The sequence below is a fragment of the Culex quinquefasciatus genome, chromosome 2 (assembly GCF_015732765.1).
Source record: "Culex quinquefasciatus strain JHB chromosome 2, VPISU_Cqui_1.0_pri_paternal, whole genome shotgun sequence".
Lineage (NCBI taxonomy): Eukaryota > Metazoa > Arthropoda > Insecta > Diptera > Culicidae > Culex > Culex quinquefasciatus.
In genome coordinates this window covers 145,525,793-145,540,539 of record NC_051862.1, presented here as the reverse complement: position 1 = coordinate 145,540,539, position 14,747 = coordinate 145,525,793, and the positions used below count along the sequence as shown (strand labels likewise).

General features: G+C 36.8%; 1 protein-coding gene across 3 annotated transcripts in view; it reads right to left on the bottom strand.

The window, feature by feature from the left end:
• Positions 1-753: 753 nt before the first annotated feature.
• The window catches only part of LOC6044608 (inactive dipeptidyl peptidase 10), a 367,926-nt gene continuing 353,932 nt past the window's right edge, over positions 754-14,747 (bottom strand). For all 3 annotated transcript variants that reach the window (XM_038251316.1, XM_038251315.1, XM_038251317.1), the window contains 7 exons: positions 11,372-11,486; positions 9,688-9,802; positions 8,830-9,468; positions 8,415-8,767; positions 8,221-8,339; positions 1,365-1,550; positions 754-1,256 (listed from right to left, as the gene is read on the bottom strand). In XM_038251316.1, coding sequence (XP_038107244.1) covers positions 1,206-1,256; positions 1,365-1,550; positions 8,221-8,339; positions 8,415-8,767; positions 8,830-9,468; positions 9,688-9,802; positions 11,372-11,486 — 1,578 coding nt within the window. In that variant the 3' untranslated portion in view covers positions 754-1,205. The remainder of the gene's footprint in view (positions 1,257-1,364; positions 1,551-8,220; positions 8,340-8,414; positions 8,768-8,829; positions 9,469-9,687; positions 9,803-11,371; positions 11,487-14,747) is intronic.

Genomic DNA, 14,747 nt, shown 5'->3' with positions numbered 1-14,747 from the left:
TATAAAGACAGAAGTTTTCTAAAATTTTCAATTTGGATGAGATTTAAAGTTTAATAATTTTGAAGTCAACCATGTCACGAGTTATTTCTAGAGTTTTTTTTTTGAATAGGTCCTATAAACAATGAAACACAATAGCTTATATGACCTTTAAAAAAACACTAGATTTTCGTTAAAATTACCTTATAATGTGAGGAAGGCTTCATGCTGAATCCAAGTATGTGATTTCTTCGTTTTCTATACATTTGGCTTTTTGAGTTATGGTGCAAGTGATCGTGTGCTTATGGTGATTTTATTTTGTACAATTTACGTCTGAAACACATTTTCATAAAATTTAGGTTGAAAATAGACAAAATTTTGTAAATTACATAAACTTCTTGTGTTTGCACTGGAGAAAAAAATGAAAATTTGCTCATTTAATCTATTTAAACCGTTGCTAACATTTCCAAAAGCGGCATTAACAAAGGCTTTGCGCGAGGCATAGCGCTTTTTGAAATGTTAGCCACGAAAACGTGATAAAAGTTAGTAATTCTATTTTCGACCTAAATTTTATCAGAAAAGAAAACATTACATCTGCAGTGTTTCATCGTGAACTATTATGTACAATTTCCAGTTGAGTAAACTGTGCTGCTGTGACGAATCACCCGTGAGACAGTGTCCATCTGTGGTGGATTTCGGTGGACTGGTTCGGAACCGGCCTTCCTCCAACCTAGATCCAATGGGTCACAACCATGTTTTGTTATTTCAACTGTCGTGTTTGTTTTTGCTACAACTCTACGCTTTGAGAGTTGTGTTTCATCCTATTACTTCGGAATTGAATCGGCTACAAGTTTACGGCTAAAGTTTCCTACGAGTTGAGTTTTCCAAACTTTGAATTCCCCAGCTTTGTCCCAGCTGTTGTTTTGTTGTTGTTGCAATAATAGTTGGCTACTAGTTTGTTCAGTATCGTTGATGTGACAAGTGTGTGTCGGCTTGTGTTGTAAGTTTAGTGTCGTTGGATAGAGAAACACACTACCCACGTGGCGGCAACGGACGATGCCACGTGCTCTAAAGAAACGCGCGCCTAACATTATCAGCTGTGGCTGTTGTTGCTGTTGTGTACTACTGTTGTTAATGTAACGTTGGAAAGATGTAGTGTTGGTAGTGGTAAGAAACTTTTACATGAAACTTGACGCAGAGTCGGTGACACCGAAGTAATCGAGCAAATATTAATCACTCGAACCACCGTTGCCGAGACCCGCCTTCACGTCCTGGGGCACCTGCGGAGAGAAAGTGACAGTGGGAAGGAAAGCAATTGAATCGATTTTTTTTTATAAATATCAAAACTAAATTATTCTAAAAATATCTAAACCCAGCCGCCCACTTACCAACTTCCGGAAGCAGTCCTCGAAGAATATCGTCATCGATCGGTAGAGGTGCTTCTTGACGCCGGCCAGGCTGTGGCCCTCGTCCGGGTAAATCAGCTGCTTGAAGAGCGCACCCCGGGCGGACAGCGCCTTCGACAGGACCATGCTCTGCTGGAAGTGCACGTTGTCGTCGGCCGTTCCGTGGACCTGATTTATTGGGGAAACGAAAAAGGGGAAATTAAATTTCCAGTCGATGTCAAAAATAGCGATGATTTAGGTCGATCTGCACTTTGGCCCAACTTTTAGTAGTGCCTTGTGGGAGCAGTAGTTCCTGAAGGCTAGATTTTCCATAAATTAATTTTCATTATAGTCTCTCAAGAGTTTGCCACCCCCCAATCCTAAACAAACGCAAAAAGTCAGTTTGTTTTGGCGCCCGAAAGTGCGGTGTATAATTAATTGATTTATGACTTTATATTCCCGGGATTCCGCCCCGCCCGCTGGGTTTCGTGGAAAGGGGGAAGCATTTTCACACCCCACATATATCCTCTGGGATGTGAGCATTAGTCCCTTCGTATTAAGTAGTAGCGAGGACCACACTAGACACAGGTTCGGAAAGTTGGGGAATTTGACCTTAACACCTTTATGATAAATATGTAACCATGATTATTTTTTGTGTTTGTTCGCTTGAGTAAGATTAAATTGATGTTTTTTAAATAAATTTTCTGACATCAACTTCGGCAAAGTTTGGTTCTATGGGATCTTTTATGAAAAAATAGTATTTTTGTCGATTTTTAAATTATAAAAAAAAGTTTCCCAAAATTTATATCGTACGCGTTATAAAGGACCCGCAGCCATTTTTTTAGAATGTGTTTTTTGAATAAAAAATACCACACTTTTCGAAATATAGCCAATTAGTGTTATATCAGATTTTTTAATTTTAAAAATAGTGCCTTTGAGTGTCCATTTTTAAATATTTTTTCAAGGAGTTCAACAAATTTACAGAAACATCCTTTTATGCCATTAACATTTTTTAAAAAAAGCTGAGATGTAGCCATTGGCATGGCGTGTTTTCTGGGCAACCTTGAGAAGAAAAAAAGTCATCGCTACTTTCTAAAGTTTGTTATAAGACATGTTCTCAGCTTTCCAATGCTTCAGAGGGGATATGTTTCATCGAGAAATTAGTGAGATATAAATTTTTGAAGTTTTTTGTTATCCATTAATTTATAATTCAACAACTTCAAGAAACTTGTCAAATGTTGTTTTATGTGTTATCAAAATATGCAAAATAAGACAAGAAACAATTTTGTAGAAGGTTGCAAATCGATTAACTTTTTTTGTATGGTGAATATGATTTTGAAAAGCAAGCCACAATTTTAATATTTGCATGAAAAAAGTGTTTTAAAATGCATTAGGCACATGTCCACATGTTTTGCTATCATAAGTTAAAATATGTTTATATAAAAAAACGTTACTTAATCCACCTTTAGGTGGTTGGCGCCTTCCTCACATTTAAAGGGTGCTATCCAAAATGCAAAAATTGCGTAAATAACACTTAAGTGCTTATAACTTTTGATAGGGTTGTCAGATCTTCAATGTTTTGGACGCGTTAGAAAGGTTTTTTTAATACCCATCCTACGATAGATCGTATGAGAGTTCCGGACAACGTTTCCATCAAAATATCTGAGATCCGTCCTCGAAAAAGTGCTAAAATTACACTTAAGTGCTTATAACTTTTGATAGGGTTGTCAGATCTTCAATGTTTTGGACGCATTGGAAAGCTCTTTTGAATACCTATCCAACGATAGGTCGCTTTAGAGATCCAGAAAACGTTTTCATCAACATATCTGAGATCCGGCCTCCAAAAAGCGCATAAATTACACTTAAGTGCTTATAACTTTTGATAAGATAGTCAGATCTTCAATGTCTTGGACGCGTTGAAAAGATCTTTTAAATACCTTTCTAAAAATTTTCTTACAAAAACCACCCTTTTTACAATCTTCCGGACTTTTGCTAAAATCGTTTTTTTAGCATAACCTTTGAAGTACTTAACTAAACTGCATAATTTTTAATAGCGACTTATGGGACCTCAAGACGGATCGAATGACGCCAACACGGAAAAAATCGGTTCAGCCAATGTCGAGATAATCGAGTGACAATTTTTTGATCAACATCCCACCACACACACAGACATTTGCTCAGAATTTGATTCTGAGTCGTTAGGTATACACAGACTTTCCTTTTGACGGGTGCGACAACGGTTTGCTATGATACCGGTTTTTCTATGCACACCATTTCTCGTCACGAAAAAAACCCGACACAGCTCGGTAGCTTGATCGGTGCACCGAAACCAAAGTTTGGTGTGACGGCGGTGTGGATCGGGTACACAAAACTGACTTGGTTTCTGCGCCTACCACACGGGAGAAGTTTAGAACTCTTGATGCCTAGCAAGCCAGCTGAATTCAACACTTCTTAATGGTGTGGTTGTCGAAGGCACTGCATTAGTATTTTAAAGGTTCTTGGTTCGAATCTCGACAGTTATTATTTTATTTTTTTGAATGTTTTTATTTATTCAGAATAATTCTTTAGGAATAGAATTTCGTAGTGTCATGAAATATAAACTCTAACTTCTAGTGGATATAATCCTGAAATAGGCATTTTCTGCCTGCATAATACAGAATGTTTTCTCTATTCCACTACAAAAATCCATTCAATTTTTTAACCCTTTGACTAGAGCGTCGCAGGTTCGAAGAAGTTTTTTTTTAAATGTATATAATCACTAATTTTGATAATAAAAATTGAAAAAAAAAACCTCAAAAATATTTGTGTCAGGATTGAACCAGGAACCTCGTGATTAAAAGACGGAGTTCACAACCGCCAGGCCACTCCGAAGATGTGATTGATGGCTAACAAACCTCAATCAAAACAATGTCGCCTCCGGTTTACTTGGATCAACCATTCTGTTGAGTTGCATCTTGGTATACAGTTGGGTGCACCGGTGGTGTACCAAGGTGCTTTCGGTACAGTTGCTATGGTGTGACAATAAACAGCTCGGTTTGGGTTCTAGAGTGACACGAAAACCGCACCACGGCGCACCCGATCTTGGTGTTCAGTGAAGCCTGGGTATACATGAAGGTTGTTCTAGGACAGTGGTTCTCAACCTTTATTGATCCATTCCCTTTGGCTGCATTTCAGGAACATCATGCCCCCCCAACTAATTGCACAACTGTCATAATTTTGGTATTAATGTTTGCATAAACTTTAAATTTTTCACAACATTTCATTTTTTCTTCACTAGCAACAATTTACACATACTTGCAGCATTTTTAAAATGCATTTTCATTATCTGTTCATATTTAATGGCATGCAAAAGCTCCCGAAAAATCTTTTTATTATAATCTTTTTATAAATGTTCCTGTATGTTGCAATATTATAAACACTAACAGTTTCAGTTTTTATCAATCACAGACAGAAATCATGACTGATATTTTATTTAAAGAAAAAGACAAAATAGACTTCATATAATTTTTACAAAAACTAATATTTGATGCTCGATTATTTTTCAAAGTAATGAAATTTTGCCCAAAACGATGCAAAAACTCCCAGGAATTAATTTGAATAATGTTCGAAAAAACGAATCAACGCAAAACTTCACAAATATATTTTATAAAAAGCTTCCCAGTTGAAAAAACTAAACTTAACAAAACCAAAGCAAAATTGACATAAAATAAAAATATTTTCAAAACATTCTCATTTTGAAAGGAAATGAAATTTAGCTTGAATTTATTTAAAAAAAATATTAGTAAAGCTTATTTTTGAAATTTATAACAAAATATGCTCATGTTTAAAATAATGTTATTATTTATAAAATTATTTATGAAATTCCATTCTTCAAAAATTGCTCATGTTTGAGAGAACGCAAATATAAAAAAAATGATGGTATTATTCAGAACAATTTGAAGGAGTAAACTTTTTTGAATTTTAGGTTTTGTTAGCTATATTTTTGAAACATCTGCAAAGATAAAATGTTGATTGCTGTTGTATTTTATCACAGAAATTCCCATATATTTCAAATATATTGTGAACTTCACAGGTTATTGAAATACAACCAAAGATTTATATTTTTTTACAAAAACGCATTGGTTTTCTATTACATCGTCATTCCCCCCAAGAACGGCCAAATTCCCCCCCAGGGGGGAATTCCTCACCGGTTGAGAAACACTGTTCTAGGAGGTCTAATTGAGAAGTTCATTTTTCGAGTGATTTTATAGCCTTTCCTCAGTAACGTGAGGAAGGCAAAAAAATGAGAAATAAAAGTTTTTGCGATGCTGTACATTGGAATTTCATAAAAATTTAAAATATTTTTAAACAAGTCCAAACATGCTAAATACGGTTATTAATGCAGACAAATGCATTTTAAATTGTTTTCAGTGGATTAGATTTCTATTTTCATTGACATTTTTAAGTTTATTTAAAAAAAATGTTTTGACCCTTGATTTTTCGGACCAATTTTCAAGGGGGGTCGACATAAACTTTGAAAAATATTTGTAACGGCCTACGTGTTAAAGTAAAAATATCAAAAATTGTTTACAAAATCTAGTATTTTTTTTAAATACCGTATTTATTCGAAAACACTCAAATTTTCGAAATTTGCAATATGGGTATCAAACGAAGCGAATTTTTGTATGCTTTTTTACTTTGTTAATGTTTTTTTCCAAAAAACTAAAATTTTCAAATATTTTTTTTCAAGAGTACTCAAATTTTCAAAATTTACAATATGGATTTCAACTATGTGAAATTTGGTATGCATTATAACTTTATTACAGTTTTATTTGGGAAATATACTCAATATATACAAAAGAAAATTTCATTTGAAAATTTGAACACATGCAATCTGAATGTATGTATGAAGCATACAAAATTTCTCTTCGATTGATGATAAGCATATTTTGAAAATTTGAGTATTTCCATAAAATACGGTATTTTGTGAATTTATTTGTATTTCCCAAAAAAAACTCTTATAAAGTGAAAAGCATTCAAAATTTCGCTTCGTTTGAAATCTATATTGCAAATTTGGAAAATTCCAGTATTTTCATAAAATACGTTATTTTGTGAATTTATTAGATTTTCCAAAATTTAAACATTCAAAATTTCGCTTCGTTTGAAATCTATATTGCAAAATTTTATAATTTTAGTATTTTCATAAATACGGTATTTTATGAAAATTTCAGTACTTAATCTGTCATTCTACTCATAATTGTCCCATGTCATTTTTGGCCGATTCTGAATTTTTGTAATTTTTAGGTTTAGTTTAACGTCTGCTTTTCGAAAAACACATAAAATCTAGTACTTTGTTAAGTAACTCATCAAAAACAACATAAAGTCTGTTTGTCCCATCGTTGTACTTCTACGCATATTAGTTTTACGAAGCATTGTGGCTTGTTTACCTGTTGTAAAGCAAGAGAATAACAAATAAGAGTGATAAACTGCTAACTGGACAATTATGCGTAAAAACACAAAAAACAGTCGAAAAATTTCAATCGCGTTTTTCCCAGTTGCACTTATTTGAACATGGGACAATTATGCGTACAACGGCAGTAAAATACTCTAATAAAATGGAAAGCATAAAAATCGCTTTGTTCGATACCCATATTTCATTTTTACTGTCTTTGTTTAGATTGAGATTTTTCGGCGAATAAGAACACAATTTTTAAAAGTTTTTTTCTTGTGTTTCGGCCTACTTTTCTCCTCTTTCATTTGGAATATTATAATAATTTGAGTGCTTTCGAAAAATACGGTATTTTGTGAACTCTAAAAAAAATATGAATTTAGAGTACATATTTATATTTAAAAAATTACTGCATTTTCAAATAAATATATTCTTAGTGAAAACATTGAAAATTTAAAAGGATATGGTTGATTTAACACTGAAACGCCCAACGCATGTCCAACTTACACGGACGCCCAAGCCTCCCAAAAAAGTTGGAACGGTAACTTCAACTCGCTGGTTCTCGGGCCTAACTCAACCAATCAAGATGATTCTTCTTTCCAGTGATTTGTTAGGATGTCTAGATGATTCTAGAACTTAATTTGAACAAATATGTAATTTCTGCGACCGAAAACATCGTTCCACCTTTTTTAAAAAGACTGCCTTCGCGGAATTTTCGGCAATTTTTTTTTTACACGCGATAAAAAAAGTTGGAACGATGTTTTTGATCGCAAAAATACAGATTTGATCAAATTAAGTTCTGCAAAGCTCTAGAATCATCTAGACATCCTAACAAATCACTGGAAAGAAGAATCATCTTGATTGGTTGAGTTAGGCCCGAGAACCAGCGAATTGAAGTTACCGTTCCAACTTTTTTGGAGCCTTGGGCGTTGGAATGTTAAGAAAGATTTTTATATTCAGTCCTGACGATAACCATTATCGTTATCTTTAGTCGCTAATATTATCGACGATAATTTTATCGATTAACATTGGTTCCAACGCATAATCTGAAACATGAATTTCTCTAAATTAATGTTTAGTTATTTCTTGCTGATGCGAAATAATAGAATGCTCAAATTCCATTCTAATGTGAAATTGCATTAATGTAGTCTTGTCCATATTTTTCAGAAAAAAATTTGTCGTTTTTGGGTCTTAGTCGCCTGGCTTTGCACGATGTTATTCCATTCTGCACTATTTGTTTACTTATGAATTTATTATTTTAAAACCATCTTAAGCAAAGATTCTCAAATAACGGAAAGAGCGAGGAATTTTTTTTCCAAATCCATAGAGTTGAAACTGTGAAACATCGCATCTGTTTTTTCGTAAATGCTGAAAAAACTCCCGTCAAGAAACAGCAGGGATTACTAGTTCCCGCAACGCTAATGGACTCACCATGAGAAACTGCTTGTCACGCAGCTTTTCAGCGTGTTTTGATAAATCGCTATCGTCGTAGCCCTTGTAATTGTCGGTCACGTTCGGCAGACCCATGTACCGCTCCGTGTACGTCGAGTCTGCAAGCAAAGCCGAACAACCAGCGTATTAGTGGAATTAATTGCAGGGCTTTTCCTCGGGAGGGTGTCACTTACCGTAGAGCTTCCAGTTGGTGACGGGTGCGACACTGATACCGCACTGGAACAACGTGGACGGGCTGGCCATTGCCAGGGCTGCCGTATAGCCGCCGTAACTCCAGCCCCAGATGCCGACGCGCCGTTTGTCCACAAAGTGCAGACTGTCGCGCAGATATTCGGCGACCTCCAGCTGGTCGGACACTTCGACCGTACCGAGCCGACGGTACACCTCGTGCAGCAGCTGGTACCCTTGGCCGCTGCTGCCCCGGCCATCGATCTGCGTCACGATGTAGTCTTTCGTACCGGCCAGGTAGGTGTTCCAGTCGATGCGCCACTTGTCCGTCACCAGCTGGGTGCCGGGACCGGAGTAGCTGTGGAAATGTGGGATTTTTTGAAGAATAAACTATGGAAAAGCATGAATAAATCTACTCACACATGTACGATCATCGGATACCGGGTGATTTCGTCCTCGCGCAGTCCAGGTGGCAAAAACAGCCGCACCTGGGCGTGGTACCCTCCGGAGATCATCACCGGGAAGGACTTGACCTGCGGTAGCGCCACCTTGGATATCCGTTCGGCCAGCGCCGTATTGTTCTGCAGATAGAACAGAACCTGCGTTGGACTCTTGCTGGGATCGACCACCAGTCGGTAGATGGCGCTGAACGGTACAACCGGTCCGAGGCACTCGATCAGCACAAACTCGTTGCTGTTCGGGGCGAAGATGGCCGTGAAGAACTGGCACGGCGTTTCCGGCTTCGGTTCCGCCGCCGATCCTCCGCCGTCGTTCCGTTTCTTCTTCTGGGACGAAGGTGGGGCCGTCGGGGGTGGAATGTCGATGTAGTCTTCCTCCTCGTCGCCGGTGTCCTCCCAGTCGTCGTTCCACTGCTGCTGGACCCGGTTCGAGACCCGGTTCATGGCCACGTGGGCGTGGCTGCCGGGGGCGTGCTGGTGGTGGTGACTACAGGTCAGACAACGGGGGGCACGGGGTGAGGTGCCCTGCTTTGGGGGTAGCGATGAGGCACGGTACAGGTGCTGCTGACCGGGTGCGTGTTCTGGGATGCCCAGATAATAACTGGAAAGCAAGATACAGATCAACACAAATAACAAAACTGCAAAAAACCTCGTTTGGTAATAATTGACAAGGTAGCTTTTAGGAGTTGCAAATAAAACTGAAAAAAATCCCAAATATGACACCCCAGAAAACAGAACAAAAAACGCTGGTTCCCACTTCCGGCCATTTCCGGAACAGCTGACACAGTAGTACAGGAGGCAGGAGGACATGCACACTTACACAAAGTTGTTGGTCTGGTCCCAGTGGAGTATTTTGTTCACCTCGAAGCGACCGTGTGTCAATGGGATAATTCGTTTTTTGCCGATGTGCACGTGGACGAGATGTCGGAAGTGGCCTGAAGGAGAGACAATAAAAGTCGGTCAGTGTGTGTGTGTGTTTGTGTCAGAATGGGTGACAGTAATATGACCGAGTTGCCCTCGAGAGATATTGTTACATGTAGTCAGTCCTATAAAAAGTCACGTTAAGGGAACATGGTAACAATCGTACCGTGAAAAATGTGCTCATGTATGTTGATTAAAAATGAAAAAAGCTGTTATTATTTATATATCTTGGTTGGTATCAAACAGAGTCAAACAGTTTTTGAAAGCGTAATGAAATTTTCAATTTCCAAAACACCTTAACATTTTCACATCCTCTTCAAAATTGAACCCCTTCATTTCCCAATATACCTCGCTAAACCACAAAATGACGACGATGAAAAACTGATTAGCCCCTCCGGCCAGGCTTTAGTGCTTGGAGATTTCCCATTTCCATCAAATGTTAATTCAGGCACGAAAAATGAAAACATCGTTGAGCCATTCACACCACCGCAATACCAAAACGTGCGTTATTCTCATTGGGAGAGGGAGGGCTTACGGCGTGATGTTCCACATCCAATCTAGCACCGACCGCGAATGAAAAAAGAGATGTTTCAAGGGGAAATAAAGTGGTTCTCAGACTAGTTTAATCTGGGAGATTCAGCAAGGGTGCTTTAGTATCATTTCAAAAAATCTCCGAATTTTATTAAAAGGGATCAATACGAAATGATTGAAAGAATTTCTTTGACAGAATTTTTTTTTGTAAAAAAATATATCGTAAAATTTGGAATACTAATCTTATCTTATTTAATTTAAAATTCTTTTGATTTGATTTTGTTCAATCTAATTTTGAGGGGACCACTGCCTCGTCCTTGAGTTAATCCTCAAAAATTTGAAATTCATTCCAATCGATACAAAATCATGCGTATCTACACACGATATCAAATCCACTTTTAACGAGCACCAGGATTAGATGGAGAGTATACGAAAAATGAAAAGTGATAACACATTACCATACAATCAACTCGTCGCCGTTGTGCTAACTTGTCATGCGTGCATTTTGGGCCAAATTGAGTCAAGAACGCCATTTTGTGCAGCTCACAATGCTTCACCATTTGACCTTCACAGATCCCCAAAGTTCGATTTCAATCTTGAGATATTCAATAAAAACCAAAAAACTCCGTGTATTGTTGTCACTATTCATATGAAAGAAGTTTCAATCTTGTCGTGTTATCTTGACACAACCTGAATTGATGTAAGTGCGACAACTGGCCAAAGCGATTTCAGGTCAGAACGCGTTTGACACAAGTACGAGCTCGACTACCGTAAACATTTTCAATTACAACTTGGGACTTCGGCAACCAAATTCAACCAAACTTCGAGGCAATGCACAGAATGGTCAACCTAAAAAAACGTGTTTGTTATTGTTTACATTGCGTGCTCTTTTTATTGTTTATTCAAAATCAAACATTAAAACGCTTTTTTCTCGGAACGTCAAAAAGCGACGTACGACAAGATAGCACGACGGCATCGAACTGACACACACGTTCACACTAGCTCGCTACGTATAGTATGTATATATTTTCCACGAGATTTCCCCCACTTACCTGCAGCTCCGTCTCTCAGCGGTGAGATGGCGATGTACGAGCTTCCGTTCTGGCTGAAGAACGGCACCGACATCTCGTCAACCCACCCCCGGCCGTCGCCACTGATTCGGTGGGTCTGGGTCGAGCAGGAGGAGAGAGCGGATTTTCATGAAAATGGAAGGAGAAGGAGGAAAACAAAGAAAATGTATATCAGCGAAATTCAATTGAATCAAGAAATCATCACTAGAAAATATTTATATTTCTACGAGTGAGTGAAATTAACAGGGTTGATTGAAGGGAAAGCATTATGATTTCGATTACTATTATTTTGATGGAATTATGACCAAACAAAAAGATTAATCTTCAATAGATATAGAACTTCCAATATTGCTGTAACTGTATCAAAAAGTTGTCTAAGACATACCAGAAGCATAGTCTTTGCTTGAAGTAAATTTGACATGCTTTTTGTTCAAAATAAACTGAAAGAAAAAAAACATGTCAAGCCATTATAAGAAAATTATCGAAACATTGTGAGCTCACCTTTAAATAATGCTTTGACGGCAAAGATAATTTTATTTTATTTAGAGCTGTCATAAATCGACAGACATGGCATCTTATAGGAAATTTAACGTACTTTTTGAATCTGCAATAATCCAGATGCAGGAAGTTTTTTTGTAATTGGTAAAATATTAAAGTTAAAAAAATTTAATTATTTTCTTTAGATTTTCACTCTCTTGAAACCAACTAAACAAAAATTGCTGCCAAAATCAATGCCTTCATCATCAAGGTTTTTGGTTTTGCTGACGATGTAGCTTTTTGGATCATGATTTTTCGTTATTTCTGTACAGTCCAGACTCAATTTTCTGAAGGTCTTGAAAAAATTTCTCTTCGGATAAACGAATTTTCGGATAAGCGAAACGTTTTTTCTTCTTCTTATTTTTGATTGTCGAAGGGGGCCATACAGTGCCATCCCGTTTTTGGCAATAAGACGTGATTTTTAATGATTTAGCCAAAATCGGAAAATCATTTCTAGAGTTTTTAAACGCCTTGAGTCAGGTATTCAAAAACCCTAAAAAAGCAAAATTTGAAAATTTGGTTTATAGGACCTTTAAAAAAAACTCTTGATTTCAAAGTATTTTTTAAGAAGGAACTATTCATAAAAACGGAAATCCTTTAAAAGACGAGTAGGGTTTAAAGGATCAACCATTAATCTCATTATGAACTAATTATCAATCCTCAAAAGCACATTGGGATTTATGGACATGATTTATTACGTAATTTCTTTTTTCAAATGTATTTTATTTTAAATTTATTAAAAAAATATTTTTTTATCAAATTGTTACGTCATCATTGTAAGACCCCAAGATACTTTTTCACTATATTGGAAAAATGCAATTGGAATTTAACAGGCAATTAAAATTTGACTAAAATGGGGTCGCAAAACCGAATTTTTTGAAAAATAATATTTTATTAAAGATAAGCGGTTTTAATTATTCTTCTTAATGGCGCTTACGTCATATTTCTATGAAAATTATTTAGTTTACATGTGAATTGCTCTAGTAAAACTTTCCGAAATGTTTGGTAACATAATTATGAAGGCAGTTGCTGAAAAAGCGATGTTAACTATAAAATTGATTCGTTATAAGGAGTTGTGAAAATTCACCATTTAAAATTTTTACTAAAATTACTGTATATTGTCCAGTGCTTACGTTTGTGATAGGTGACAGAATACTCCAATCGTCTTCACCACGACAACCTGATTTTGACATTCTGTTTTCGATCGTTTCACACACAAACGAACGAGTGCTTCGCAAAGTCACTCACTCAGTCATTGATCTCCCTCTTGAAATACATTCGCTCAGAGAACGGTCGGTTGACAGTCTACCAAGATTCCGATCATCTCTCCCATGATCGCATTCACGCAGCAAACACAAGGAAGAGAGAGACGAAAAACGAGAGAAAGAGCAGCTGCTTGAGTGGTGCTCTTTTTTTCTTTCGTCGTCGTTTTCGGAAATGATCTCTGACAGATTTTTTTTCCTATATCGAGCAGTCCCGTTCAGTGATAGATCCCTTTTCAAGCAGTAATCTTGGTCAGGTACACAGAAAAAAAATCATGGTAATATTACATCTGGGAAGGGGTACATCTTTCATGTCAGCAAAAAGGTGTAATTTTACCTCTGGAAATGTGTAATTTTACCACTTTTCTGGTGTAATGTCACTTTTTCAGCTAAATTGAGGTAAAATTACATCATAAAAGAGGTAATATTCAACCTTCCAAAATTACAGCTTTCAAATTAACATTATTTTTTACTGTGTAGTGACAAAAACAAATTATTAGAAAAATGTTCAGCAAGGCGGCAAATTTTTAAAGTTAGTTTTTGGAACTTTTTTTTAATATTTTTAGAGCAAAACAAGATTCTTTTTCTATGAAACAAATAGCAAGTTGAAGATATTTTAGATTTGTATGTTTTATGAAAACATTGCTCCTGAAGCAGGCCCGTAGCCAGGGGGGGGGCTTCCGGGCTGGAGCCCCCCCCGAAATTTTTTCCAATTTTTTTAAAATTGAACTTCCTTAAAAAAATCTTAAATCAATGATTGTGTGTTCTCTTCCCAGAAATAATTTGTAAGATAGAGAATTAAGAATTGATTGAGCAAACTAAGTAATTTGCCTGTCCATTGCCGGGCTAAGTTTTTGTAGATTATGGATCCAAAATTTGGATATTTAAAAATTGAGCTGCAGATTTGAACATTGTTCCATTCAGTAACATCTCATTTATCTTGTAGTTTTAGCATTACATCGGTTAGGATGGTCCAAATCTGGGCTTACTTGGGGCTATCTCCTGAAATCAAAGATTTACGCATCACTAGCCTAAGTTCCAAAATTTGAGCTTTTTCTGACCACTGACCACCAAGTTTGGGCAAAATCGTCAAATTGTATGGGGGTAATTCTCTACCAACTCACACGAAATCGGGAAAAGTTGCCCCGACCCCTCTTCGATTTGCGTGAAACTTTGTCCTAAGGGGTAACTTTTGTCCCTGATCACGAATTCGAGGTCCGTTTTTTGATATCTCGTGACGGAGGGGCGGTACGACCCCTTCCATTTTTGAACATGCGAAAAAGAGGTGTTTTCAATAATTTGCAGCCTGAAACGGTGATGAGATAGAAATTTGGTGTCAAAGGGACTTTTATGTAAAATTAGACGCCCGATTTGATGGCGTACTCAGAATTCCGAAAACGTATTTTCATCGAAAAACACTAAAAAGTTTTAAAATTCTCCCATTTTCCGTTACTCGACTGTAAAAATTTTGGAACATGTCATTTTATGGGAAATTTAATGTACTTTTCGAATCTACATTGTCCCAGAAGGGTCATTTTTTCATTTAGAACAAAATTTTT